General features: G+C 36.1%; 2 protein-coding genes across 2 annotated transcripts; both read left to right on the forward strand.

Annotated features, from left to right (window-relative positions):
- Positions 1–3,149: 3,149 nt before the first annotated feature.
- LOC111715541 (circumsporozoite protein-like) lies at positions 3,150–5,370 on the forward strand. The gene is made up of 5 exons (XM_023490893.1): positions 3,150–3,162; positions 3,640–3,785; positions 4,570–4,771; positions 4,824–4,963; positions 5,152–5,370. Exons 1-5 carry the CDS (start codon positions 3,150–3,152, stop codon positions 5,368–5,370), a joined length of 720 nt encoding a protein of 239 aa, XP_023346661.1.
- Positions 5,371–7,031: 1,661 nt separating this feature from the next.
- Positions 7,032–10,151, forward strand: LOC111715420 (ets DNA-binding protein pokkuri). Its single transcript, XM_023490739.1, has 3 exons — positions 7,032–7,300; positions 7,611–7,698; positions 8,385–10,151. The coding sequence occupies exons 1-3, from the start codon at positions 7,090–7,092 to the stop codon at positions 8,509–8,511; spliced, it is 426 nt and encodes a 141-aa protein (XP_023346507.1). The 5' UTR covers positions 7,032–7,089; the 3' UTR covers positions 8,512–10,151.
- Positions 10,152–14,714: the final 4,563 nt, after the last annotated feature.

A 14,714-nucleotide genomic window follows, 5' to 3' on the forward strand; every position in this document is an offset into this window, starting at 1 on the left:
TTAGTACCAGCTCCTCTACAGGCATACTTACATACTTTAACCAGATAAACCAGGCAGAACACACAGACATACATTTAGAAGGATAGAAGGATAGAAGGATAGAGGGATAGAAGGATAGAAGGATAGAAGGATAGAAGGATAGAAGGATAAAAGAATAGAAGGATAGAAGGATAGAAGAATAGAAGGATAGAAAGATAGAAGGATAGAAGGATGGAAGGATAGAAGAGTAGAAGGATAAAACAATAGAAGGATAGAAACATGGAAGGGTAGGAGGATAGAAGGATAAAATTTATTTGATTATAAGTTCTGATCTCTCTGTGTTTGGCAGATGCCTTGTATTTATTTTCATATTTTACATTTGGGCCAACCTTCAGTTCCTTCAGTAGAGATTAGAGTACAACCTTCAGTTCTTTCAGTACAGATTAGAGTGCAACCTTCAGTTCCTTCAGCAGTGATTAGAGTACAACCTTCAGTAACGATTAGAGTACAACCGTCAGTTACTTTTTTAGAGATTAAAGTACAACCTCCAGTTCCTTCAGTAGAGATTAGAGTACAACCTACAGTTCCTTCAGTGTAGATTAGAGTACAACCCTCAGTTCCTTAAGTAGAGATTAGAGTACAACCTTCAGTTCCTTTTTTAGAGATTAGGGTACAACCTTCAGTTCTTTCAGAAGAGATTTGAGTACAACCTTCAAAAGAAATAAGAGTAAAACCTTCAGTTCCTTCAGTAGTGATTAGAGTACACCTCTAATCTTACTTCTCTCTCTTGTGTCTATAAGGAGAAAATTGTTAAAAACACTTGTACTGAAGAACGTAGGGTCCATACAAATTCAGAAAGTTTAAACATTCAACTCGGATCGTAAAAAAATCATTTCCAAACAAATCATTCAGATATTACAACTAATAATCATTGATAATTTTTCGGCACATTCGTATATAGTTGATATTTCATAATATTTTTTATTTTTTATGATCTGATAGTTACTTTTGAAAACATTTATTCCTGTTTCGAGGATTTTTGATAATGAAGACGACAATTTCATATTTTCCAGGAATGTTTGAAAATCTAGCGCCAGCGAAATAATATTTAAAAAAACAAAATCAAAATATTTTGAAATATAAACTATATATGAATGCGTCGAAAAATAATCGATGACTTTTGGTTATAATATCTGTTTAATTGTTTTACGACCCGAGTTGAATGTTGCAACTTTCTGAATTTGTATGGACACCATGTTCTTTTGTATGAGTCGCTTTTAACAATTTGTTCCTTATAGATAGGCGCAATTCAGATAGAAGTAAGATTAGTAGCGATCAAAAGCGCTTATTTTTTGCCGTATGCCTATTATACCCCTTTTTCCTTTTTCGCGAACACTTCCTTTAACTGAAGGCTCCCTTGATCGAAATTATACGACACTTGACAGACAGTCCTTTTAAATTCCCGTCCTCTGTGTTCAACCCTGCAGCTACACTAGACTCCGTATATCCTGTAAACATAATTCAAAGATGAAACTTTACAATTTTACAAATATTTTCTATTTTCTTCTTTTGTTCGTAGCGCACTGTTGTAGATTATCTAACCCACAGCTGGTGATGGTATAATGGTCCCCCGCCCCCTTCCCTTCCTTACAACCCTCCCCTCTCTCCCCTTCCTGACAAGCCCACCTCCCTCGGCCCTTCCTCCCCTTTCTGACCCCATGCCCCCTCCGCTGCTGTCCCATTCAATTCCTAATTTTTTGACAACTATAGCCCAACATTACGGTAAAATACGCAAGAACAAATGATTAAATTACTCAACGCTGAATATGAATACAAAAAGAGTAAATTGTTTATTAAGAAAACAAATTATTCAAGAAAAAAGAAAATATATTTTTTGAAACTATCATATCAGTTTTTGTTATCCCGAATCTGACCGCAGCGCTAGACCTTGAATTTGCAGAATCTAATTTAACCTTAGATATGAATTGAAATAAATATATTTGGTAAGATGGTTTGGACCAATCGTATTCTATAGGATTAAGAAAAAGATGTTTTAAGAACTACGTTAAAACTATTCTCAGAGTATAGTCTGCCAATTTAATTTTATAGAGTGTCTCCCATCATATTGGATCGTGCATACATCTAAATAAGGGGTTTTGCGACAAAAAAAGAAGATTTTTTCATAAACTTTGACAAGAACTTTGCATGCAGAAATTACAGGATTCTCCATAAGCACTCTCTATGTATTTTGGCAAAAAAAAATTGGAGATAATCCATTGTCATATGAGACGCGCTGTAACTTTCAATATTACTTTATAAGATTATTGGTCTAGACTAATTCTGGGAACATCAAACAAACCAAAACACCTGAAGCAAGAAAGGGGTGAAGCCCCCCCCCCCACCCCGTATATCATAACTATATCATAAGTGGATTTCTTTAAAGAGACTAAATAGGCGTGACATAACCCATGTTTCCTGTTTACAACTCACGCGTAGGTCAACCCAGATGGCGCAGGTGGTGGGCTCATCTATCCATTTTTCAGACATTCATCCATCCAGCCTTTCATCCTTATATCCTTTCATCATTCCTTTCGTCCACCCATTCATCCTTAATTTCAGGCATCCATCCATTCTAAAGGAACTCTTAACTAAAAACCCGCAATTTCTTTGGTCTGAGAAGCGCAAATTACTTCATTACGCACCACGCCCTGCAAACATTTAGTCTCCGACATGCCGAACATAAAAAATTCAGAATTATTTACCCGCGATATCTTCCCCATCAGAACTATGTAGTAGGTTAAATGTTTCCTTGTGAGAACTTAGTTTAAAGTACCAAAACAATAATAAAGATTGTAAACAAAGGCCAAACAGAACTTTCCAGTCCCAATAATTCAGAGTAAAATGTGGACAAACCTTATTCCCCTTACCTTCAGTTTACAAACCTTGCTTCCATCCCTAAATTCATCCATTCACTCCATCCTTACCAATCAATCTATCCCGGTATTTATCTGTTATCCTTGATATATCTATGTTGTTTATATAACTGTTTATTAAAAACAGATACAGCTGTCAGACCGCACGTGCCTTCTGCCCGGCACGCCGGGGGTCACAAGCTGGTGTAATTTGGGGGAAGGGGTGGGGTATTGTTGACAAGGGATGGGGTTAGGAGGATGTTACCGGACGGTAAACGTTTGAAAGAGGAAAGGATGTCCCAAAAATGCTCTTTATAAAACTGATTAGGATGAAACCAATGTAGCTGAGAAGGATGGAACCAATATACCTGAGAAGGATGGAACCAATACAGCTGAGAAGGATGAACCAATATAGTTGAGAAGGATGGAACCAATATAGCTGAGAAGGATGGAACCAATATAGCTGAGAAGGATGGAACCAATATAGCTGAGAAGGATGGAACCAATATAGCTGAGAAGGATGAAACCAATATAGCTGAGAAGGGTGGAACCAATACAGCTGAGAAACCAATATAGCTGAGAAGGATGGAACCAAGACAGCTGAGAAGGATGAACCAATATAGCTGAGAAGGATGTACCAACAAAGTTGAGAAGGATGGAACCAATATAGCTGAGAAGGATCAACCAATGTAGTTGAGAAGTTGAAACCAATATAGCTAAGAAGGGTGGAACCAATATAGCTGAGAAGGATGTACCAACAAAGTTGAGAAGGATGGAACCAATATAGTTGAGAAGGATGGAACCAATATTGCTGAGAAGGATGGAACCAATATAGCTGAGAAAGATGGAACCAATATAGCTGAGAAGGATGGAACCAATCTAGCTGAGAAGGATGTACCAACAAAGTTGAGAAGAATGGAACCAATATAGATGAGAAGGATGGAATCAATATAGCTGAGAAGGATGGAACCAATATAGCTGTGAAGGATGGAACCAATAAAGATGAGAAGGATGAACCAATATAGCTGAGAAGGATGAACCAAGATAGCTGAGAAGGATGCACCAGTGTAGCTGAGAAGGATGGACCAAGATAGCTGAGAAGGATGCACCAATGTAGAGGAGAAGGATGAAATCAATAGAGCTGAGAAAGTTGACAAAAAATTATCGATAACGTAGAACGTAGCGTCCAAACAAATTCAGAAAGTTCCAACATTCGACTTGGATCGTAAAATAATCAATTTAATTCCAAAAAAATCCTTCAGATATTACAATCTATAATCATCGATAATTTTTCGATGCATTCGTAAAAAGTTGATATTTCACAATATTTTTAATCGTTTCATATAAAATATACTTTCAAGGACGTTTATTTAGCCGCTAGGTGTCTCTGCACTCTCGATGCTTTTGGAGTTTAACATGGAATAAACTTCAATGACACCTAGCGACAAAAAAAATTGTGTGGACGCTACGTTCTTCAGTAAGAGCCATCTTTAACAATTTTCTCCTTATTGCCGCAACAGATAGAAGGAAGATTAGCAGCGAATAGCGATCACCATCGATAATTTTTGATAATTTTTTTGCCGTAAGCCTATACCTCTTTTCATTTTTTTCGAACACTCCCTTTAAGAAGGATGGAACTAATATAGCTGAGAGGAATTGAACCAATGTAGATGAGAAGGATGGAACCAATATAGCTGAGAAGGATGGAACCAATATAGCTGAGAAGGATGTAACCAATATAGCTGAAAAGGATGGAACCAATATAGATGAGAAGGATGGAATCAATATAGCTGAGAAAGATGAAACCAATATAGCTGAGAAGGATGGAACCAATATAGCTGAGAAGGATGGAACCAATATAGCTGAGAAGGGGAACCAATGCAGCTGAGAAGAACAGAACCAATATAGCTGAGAAGGATTGAACCAATATAGCTGAGAAGGATGGAACCAATATAGCTGAGAAGGATGGAACCAATATAGCTGAGAAGGGTGGAACCAATTTAGCTGAGAAGAAAGGAATCAATGTAGCTGAGAAGAATGGAACCAATAAAGCTGAGAAGGAGGGAACCAATGCAGCTGAGAAGAACAGAACCAATATAGCTGAGAAGGATTGAACCAATAAAGCTGAGAAGGATGGAACCAACAAGCTGAGAAGGATGAAACCAATATAGCTGAGAAGGATTGAACCAATAAAGCTGAGAAGGATGGAACCAACAAGCTGAGAAGGATGGAACCAAAAAGCTGAGAAGGATGNGAGAAGGATGGAACCAATAAAGCTGAGAAGGATGAAACCAATATAGCTGAGAAGGATGGAACCAATGTAGCTGAGAAGGATGGAACCAATGTAGCTGAGAAGAAAGGAATCAATGTAGCTGAGAAGATTGGAACCAATAAAGCTGAGAAGGATGGAACCAATACAGCTGAGAAGGATGGAACCAATGTAGTTGAGTATGAGGAGAATAAAGAATGTAAGTTTTAACGAATGTAGCTGGAGTAAACCCAGGAAGAACTGTAAACCCTAGAGCAAGCTAAGATTTTCTCACATCTTCACTAAACCATACATCCTGTCTGCATACACAGGGTTTAGGACGGGGCGGGGCAGGTAGCAGAAAAAGGGAAGAAGTAGAAGAAGGCTCCTTCCCCATATGAAGAGAAGAAAAAGATTTGGAATGAGTTCAATAGAAGAGTGTATCTATATCTTGTGTTATAACTTATAAAGTTTTATCAGGAGAAGGGCGAGGTTAGGGGACAGGAGGGAGGTAAACAGGAGGGGGAAGGGGTGCCAGGTTGGGGAGGGGACAGGAGGGAGGTAATCAGTAGGGGAAAGGGGTGGCAGGTTGGGGAGGGCCAAGAACAGATATAAGAAAAGGATTTCCTGTCCCAATGACTGAATTCTTGTTATAAGTTAATCAATATGTAGAAGAAAAGTTGAGAATGAGTTTTATTCGGTTAAGTGTTATGAGTGAGCACTGCACTGAGCATGATTTTTTAAAATTTACAATTTAAAAACCGGCAAAATTCTAGCCTATCTATATAATAACGCTCTTTGCTCATATAGGTGAATATTTGTATGTATGGATGTATGTAAGTCCATTTTTGTGTTGACACCGCGGCTAGAACTTGTAGGAACAGGATCACTGTGGATTGAACGGACTTGGTGGCCAAACGTTACGGCCATCTAAATGTGTGAAAATGTATGTGTGTTATTTTCTAGGATTATTATAAATAGGATGGATAGTAGAGGGAAGGTGTTTATTAAAGAATATAAAGGGAGAATGGATAAAGTAGAATGTTAAAATTGAATGTTTCTCTTGTTGGTTATTAAATTCTGTTTTATTTTATAATAACTAGTTGCAGGTTTTGAAAAGAAATTAGGTCAAGAACAATTNGGTCTTATCTGCACTCGTAGATCATACAGATCCTATCTCAGCGTCCGACCAGCAAACATTCAATTCGAAAATATATTTTAAAAATTAAAATTTTTTTAAATATAAACCCTTTTGCAGTCTAAACTAAGAACTGAAATGTGGAATTTTACAGAAAAAATTGAGTTAATTTTCAAAATCATTAAGTTTGGCCATTGAATAAAAATCATTTTGTTCTAATTTACAGAATACTTTAAACTTTTTAGTTTTATAAAATTAATCAACACATTTTTGAATTACACAACTTTGATTCTATTTTGAAAAGCTTCCAGAAAAGAAGGAATTATGTTTTTCTTAAAATTTGTAAAAGTTAATAGGTCTGTTTTCTAGTCGCGTCGATCGGGCCTAATAAATGGTGACAACACAGAAATTGTTTTTAACTAACCTAATCTCATTAACAATATATTTGTTCAGATACACCAATGTTATACTGTCAAAAACTGAAGAAAGGGGGGTCGAGGAATCACTTTGAGGGTTTACACATTTTAAACAGGTAAAAAATAAAATAGTGCAATGTGAATGTTTGTGATAATCACTGTATGCAACGGATACGTCGGATTCCCCCCCCCCATTCCCACCGGAACTATTACGGTCCGTTATTTCCGCTAAACATGAGTTTAGCGGGGTGTAAGCCGAGGGGGAGGGGGGGGAACTGGGAGGATTGACCGATGAAACCGGGAGTATAAAGTAACAAACGGCACTTCCTAGTTTCTCCGCTGGCAGTATCAGTCCGAAGCTAGAACTGTGAACATATATCCGTCCTGCTCTCTAGTATGTCAAGAGATCTCTACCAGGTTCATCCAACTAGACAGGAGATACAACAATCCTGGCAGGAACTGGAAACTACAGGACGGGATAATATTATCCAGGATCTAGATATGCCCTGGTATACAAAACCTGCTGTTATCCTGGGTAAACTATACCCGGAGATTAGCATCAAGAAAATATATTCAGAAGAAACCCTGCCTCCGTATCTACCAAAAGGTTCGTATCCAATATCGTCTCAAACCTATTTCATAAATTATTTTGTTTATTTGATTCTTATCAAGCCTCCTGCCTTACGGACTGAATTTTTACGGGTTGGCAATGTCAATTCAACTGTTAAAGTTCTCTTTAAAAGATTTAAAAGATTAAACTATTTAATTCTGATTTTAATTACTATAGACAATTCTGTTAGAAATATGATTATGATATAATAAATTATCGTGTTATCGTATTATGAATTAGCAAAGCAATAATATAAACTAATTGGTGTCAAATATATAAATTTTATTTATAAATAATTTCTATTCAGAACCAAGACGCTGGAGTCGGGAGGAAGTTAATACCTGGATAGAATACACGTTGGAGTCCCATAATCTTCCCATCCCACCCCTTCACAGGTATACACTTTCCCATACCACCGCTTTACATGTATACCACCTTCCCATACCACCCCTTCACAGGTATACACTTTCCCACACACCGCTTCACAGATATAAACCTTCCCATACCACCCCTTCACAGATATAAACCTTCCCATACCACCCATTCACAGATAAAAAACCTTCCCATACCACCCCTTCACAGATTAACACCTTCCCATACCACCCCTTCACAGATTAACACCTTCCCATACCGCCCCTTCACAGGTATTCATCCTCCTATGCCACCCCTTCACAGGCATACACCAATTCCCATACCACACAGATATACACCTTCCTAATAAAACACCTTCGCAGATATACACCTTCCCATACCCCCCCTTGACAGGTATACACCTTACCATAACACCCCTTCACAGATATACACCTTTCCATACGACCCTTCACAGATAAATACCTTCCCATACGACCCTTCACAGATAAACACCTTCCCATACGACCCTTTACAGATATACACCTTCCCATACGACCCTTCACAGACAAACACCTTCCCATACCACCCCTTCACAGATATATACCTTCCCATACCACCCCTTCACAGATATACACCTTCCCATACGAACCTTCACAGATATACTTCCTGGATAATGGATATTCTTTTGAAAAACTATATATATAATAAAAAATATTTATTATATATCTAGGTTTAGTATGAACGGGAAGGGGTTGAGCTTGATGTCTGTAGAGATGTTCTCCGAACGAGTACCTTTGGGAGGAAAACTACTGTACAAGGATTTCAAGATCAGACTAGCCGGGTCAGGATACTCCTGAGTTTATCATTTAACATTTATTTTAAATTCAGATCGCGCCTTAGTGCTAATCTTGTACCGAGAAACAAGCTGGAAGGCACAGAGAAGATGGACAAGAAGGCGAATGTGTCTGCTCTAGTCTATAGCAATGTGTCTGCTCTAGTGTACAGCAGTGTGACTACTCTAGTGTACAGTAATGTGTCTGCTCTATTGTACAGCAGTTTGTCTGCTCTAGTTTACAGTAATGTGTCTGCTCTAGTGTAAAGTAATGTGTCTGCTCTAGTGTGTAGCAATTAGTTTGCTCAAGTCTATAGCAATGTGTCTGCCCTAGTGTACGGTAATGTGTCTGCTCTAGTTTACAGCAGTGTGTCTGCTCTAGTGTACAGCAGTGTGTCTACTCTAGTGTACAGTAATGTGTCTGCTCTAGTTTATAGCAATGTGTCTTCTCTAGTGTACAGCAGTATGTCTGCTCTAGTGTACAGTTATGTGTCTGCTCTATTGTACAGCAGTGTGTCTACTCTAGTGTACAGTAATGTGTCTGCTCTATTGTACAGCAGTGTGTCTTCTTTAGTAAACAGCAGTGTGTTTGCTCTAGTGTACAGTAGTATGTATGCTCTAGTTTACAGCATTGTTTTTACTCTAGCCTACAGCAGTTTTTCTACTCTAGTTTATAGCAATATGTCTGCTCTAGCTTACAGTAATGTGTCTGCTCTAGTGTACAGCAGTGTGTCTGCTCTGGTGTACAGCATTTTTTTTACTGCTTACAGCAATTTTTCTGCTCTCGTGTACAGTAATGTGTCTGCTCTAGTGTACAGCAGTGTGTCTGCTCTGGTGTACAGCATTGTGTTTACTGCTTACAGCAATTTTTCTGTTCTAGTGTACTGTACAGTAATGTGTCTGCTCTAGTGTACAGTAATGTGTCTGCTCTAGTGTACAGTAATTTGTCTGCTCTAGTGTACAGCAGTGTGTCTGCTTTGGTGTACAGCATTGTTTTTACTGCTTACAGCAATTTTTCTGTTTTAGTGTACTGTACAGTAATGTGTCTGCTCTAGTTTATAGCAATGTGTCTGTTCTAGTGTACAGCAGTGTGTCTGCTCTAGTGTACAGTAATGTGTCTGCTCTAGTTTATAGCAATGTGTCTGCTCTAGTTTATAGCAATGTGTCTGCTCTAGTGTACAGCAGTGTGTCTGCTCTAGTGTACAGTAATGTGCCTGCTCTAGTTTACCGTAAAGCAGTAATTCTGTTGTACTGTTTATCATGTTTATGTAATGTAGAGCCCTGCATTTATGCCGTAGACACTAGACTTAAACTAGTATTAACGTCAAAAACTCTTAAGTTTGCTAGTCAACAATATTTTCTTTAGCTTATTTAATTCGTTGTCCAGGTTTAATTTTGATATTTTTAGCATTTTAAAATGAAAGCTCTAAAACTCTAGTCAATCATAAATTTTAAACATTTGTCACTTTTTTCTTCATGAAATAAATGTATGATAGAATTAGCCTAAGTGTTGCTTGTGAAAACGATGAATTGTATATTTAGAAAAGGTTAAGAAATGCACATACCCAAATAGCGCTGTTTTTGAACTATTTATGTAACTGTAAGTCTAGACACAATTATATACTATACTATACGCAATACGCACAGTACATTGCTGATTAAAAAAAGATAAATTTACAGGGCAACAAAGAGGCATAATTTCATTCGGTAAAAAATCACAGTGTTACAGGGTTACCCACAAATGTTGAGACTGTAAAGACGACCTGAAACTTGCATAAAATGACAATCAATAAGTTGAATTCAGTCTTCTGCTTTGAATATAGTGTTTTGATGGTTTATTAAATGATTTGGCAAGAAAAAAAAACAAGTTTACAGAGAACCGTAAATATAAAAAACAGCTAGTAAAGGGTGTCCCAAAAAACATGGGAATTCAGTGACGAATTCGATATCGTCTTTGTTATGACTTAGCATTGTAATACCTAATTCCAAAAGCCATAATAGTATTATGTCTGCTAGAGTTTATTTATGAAAAGGGTAAAGACTGTAAAGATGAACAGTGAAGACGGACAAGTTTACTCAGTTTGTATACTGCCATTTTTTGTTTTACTAAGTACCACCGTATGCAGTCAAAACATAAATAAACAAAATGTGAACATAGCAGACGAAACTATTTCAAATTACAGCTTTCTCAGTAGGTATCAATATACTAAATCAAGGAATTATTTAAAAAGACGATATCGAATTCGTCACTTAATTCCCTTATTTATTGGGACACCCTGTATATAACTTTTAATTGCACCTTAAGTTATCCGTTTACCATTAGTTCAGCCTATATTTCTTTGAATCGAAAATTCACCTTTCAACATGTTAGAAACCACTTTAAATTTGAAACCAAAAAATTCTCCACGTGGGATTCAATAGAACAATTTTCTGTTATATTTGGACTAATTGGTAACAGATTTTTTCCATTTGGAGTCTATGGCTCAACCTTAAAAGATTCTTTTTATGCTGTAAAGAGCTCTAGTTCAATAGTATGAGTGACGACATGCAGATTTTTAAGCGAAACACGAGACAGTACAACAAAGAATCATCTTCTACTAGCGAAATTAATGTGAAATATTGAACGGATGTATAGGGTAAAAATTCTAAGGAAAGACGGGCTAAATAGTAGATTCAGGGTTACCTCACAGAGTGAGACTGTAAAGACGACCTGAAACTCTTTAAATCTGATGATTCCAAAGTTAAATTAAGTTTTCTGCCTTGAATGTAATCTTTTTATGGCTTCTTTAATGATTAGGAAAAGAAAGAAACTAAGTTTACAGTTGTGATTAAGGAAATAAATAGTATAAATTCTGTACAGTCGTCTTTGTAATCTCATCCTTTGTGGGTAACCTTAGATTTGAATTTAATCGCGTATTCGTAATTTTCGGTTTATAATATTTTCTAAGTTGTCTTCTCTCATGTTTTTCATTGAAAACGCATTGACCAACAAAAATGTCTGAAAGCAAAAAGGCGAACAGAATCATGATTCATTGGTGAAATTCTGATCGAAAGTCCCAGTTTGCTAAACCAAGGACCAAACTACGTATAATTAGTATATTTAACCCGCCCACCTACATCTCAACCTATACTTAGCTCCTAAACCTAACATAAACTGTTCGAAGAAATAATAAAAGTTTAGGTCGCAAATTTCTTAAGTCATTTTCCTTTCGGTCGGTTAAGTGGTACAGGGTGTCCCACGAAACATGACAATAGCAAGACGACTTGAAAGTCGTCTTTGGTATTTCAATTTATTTATGACATTTAGTCTTCTATCTACTTAAACATGTATGATTCTTGAAACAATTACACATAATTCTCCTAGCCCTGGCATTTCCAAAAAGTGGTCTGCGTTTTTTGTGCTTTCAATATTACCGGAGATATAAAGAGTTTGGTTCAGATTTTAATTTTGTTAAATAAAAGCATAATTGTCGAAATCTGAACGAAATTCTTCATATCTCGGGCAATATTGAAAGCACAAAAGTGGCAGACCACATTTTGGAAATGGCAGGACAAGGGAAATTTTGGGATTATTATCTCTAGAAATTTACTTTTAAAATTAGGTTGACAGATAAACGCAGCAAATTATATGAAAAATCAAGACGACATTCAAGTCGTCTTGCATACTGTCATGTTTCGTGGGACACCCTGTATCCGAACAAGGAAATGATGTATTAGGTTTTTAAATGTCGTCTTTCTTAGGCATTAAATACCGTATACTTTTATTTTAACATATCTCAACCGTAAATTAAGAGTTGGCTATATTTACACAATTTATGACTGAAAGAACAATCTTGCGAAATTCTACTCTATTCTAGGTTCTATTCTGTTCTAGTCGCAGCGCTCGGCCCCCTAGCAGCTATCCAAGCCGCACCGATCGGCCTCATTGTAGCCTGCTGCGCCTCAGAGGGCCTAACCTTACCTTTGGGAAGTTGCCTTTTGGAAAACTGCACATTTGGGAAAAAATACTTTGGGAAAGTATACCTATCCAGAGGCGCAACTAGGACTTTTGCTAGGGGGGGCAATATATTATTTTGTAAGGGTTTGGGGGGGGGTTTCCCCCCCTTTTTCGAAAATTTTTCAAAACATAAGTGCTTTTTTAAGGGTTTGAAGTCGAAAAAAAAAGGAAATTTTAAGTTGTTGCATGCAGATTTGGCTGTGTTCAATTCAAATCGATTTTTTGTTCTTGTGTTTTTACAAAATCTATACTTCCAACAGCTGTAAAATGAATGATATGAGTCAATTCATTGAATATGTGTGCGAATCGCAAAAGAGTATTTTTTAAGTACCTGGTTTAATTACAGATTAAATTGCAAGAAATAATCATTTATAGTTTCTGGAAAAAACACATAAAAATACATAGGTAAATAATAATTTCAATCATCTACATTGCAAAAGGACAGATAATGTTACCTTTTCTCTTGAAGTTATTGAATTAATGATTGATCTAACCAACATTCATAATCTAAATTCATTTTCGATTTTACAGAACTTCTGTCAAAGAAGATAAATCTTGTTAATTATCAAATATGATAATCAGTTAGAAATTTGCCAGGTTCAGAATTTTCCCTAAATCTTTGCACCGAGTGGTGTAAACATTTGATATTTCAAACTTTGAATATTTTACCATAAGAATTCAAAGTTTGATATCTACGAGTACTCTATAAACTCAACACAAATAAAATACAGTTCAGAACTTTTTTTTACATTAAATGTTTACAATAGCCTTTAGCCTTGAGAATTGAGAAATATTAAAATATTCTTTTTAAAACTAACTATTGTGTAATAAAATTTCTAAAATAACTCTATTGGTTTTCTTATTCCTGTGATACTGATTTTCGCCATTCTTTCTTTCTTTTCATTCTGCAGGGGGGGGGGGCGCCCCCCCCTCTCAGGTGCTAGGGGAGGGCGCGCCCCCGGCCCCCCCCCCCCCCCTAGTTGCCCCTATGCCTATAACACCCATATATAATATATCAAAGTGGTTTTGTAATGTCGTCTTCTAAAATATAATTTTTTCACAAATTAAATCGAAAATAGCCAGACAATGTTTCGAATTTGATGCATTGATAACGAGAAATCAAATTACTCACAGCCACATATGTATTAGACGCATTTTTCCTTGTCTCGGCTGCAAAAATCTGCTAGTGACTTCAATTAAGAACTGCAATTCTTGGCTAGACAAACTAAATATTCCATAAAATTTTCTCAAACAAAAAAAGGTACTTTTTTAAAATAAAGGGTCACATGAAATTACGCTGATACGGATAGTCCCATGCAACAGATGATACGAATAAGACACTTTTCCAACATTTTTAAAAACAAAGAAATACATACATACATGCTGGTAAGTTGCTTCTTCATTCAACAATTATTTAACAATATCTACCCGTTTCATTTTGCAAATCTTAGATTAGATTTTTTTACTTTTTTCATACATATATGTATTATATCATGTAATCATGTAAATAAAGATTAGTTAGTTTCCAGATATTGTTGTTCATTCCAAATACTGTGTTGATGACGGTATATAATGCTATATAATTAAGCAATGAAAAAGATTGACTTAAGAGTGGAATTCTTTGTCTCATTTCACAAATTTAAGGTAAAATTGTTAGTTTTTCAGACTGAAAATCAATTTTTTCTATGTATTTAATTTGACGATCTGAAGGTTAAAATTTAAACCTAGGCTTTAAATATTATTTTTACAGGATAAAATATATAAATTGAAAAGAAAAAAACGATTGTTAACAGATGCATGTGAACCATTTATGTAAAAATAAATACAAAACAAATTCCGTACAGTCGTCTCTGAACTCTCATCCGTAATCATCCTTACGAATCTGTTTATCTAAATATCCAAATATTTAACAAACAATTTATCGTTTGACTTTTTATTCTTAATTGTCTTTTCAACTATCTTAAAGTGATTTTTCAGTTTATTTTTTTGTTTAAATGCATATTTTACTAAGTTTCGAACATTCTGCGGGGAGTGCCAGTTCGTTATGACAGTCTCATTTTCTGTGGGTATTACGGTATATCTAATTATCTATCTATCTAACTATCTAACTATCTATGTGAATGTGCACGTATATCCGAACGGAAGGGTGTCTATATCGTTCTAGTGTAATGCTTCCTGACTAGTATACACGTTATGCACTTTATACTCATAAATAGAAATTATATAATATT

The sequence above is a fragment of the Eurytemora carolleeae genome, unplaced genomic scaffold (assembly GCF_000591075.1).
Source record: "Eurytemora carolleeae unplaced genomic scaffold, Eaff_2.0 scaffold14, whole genome shotgun sequence".
Classification (NCBI taxonomy): domain Eukaryota; kingdom Metazoa; phylum Arthropoda; class Copepoda; order Calanoida; family Temoridae; genus Eurytemora; species Eurytemora carolleeae.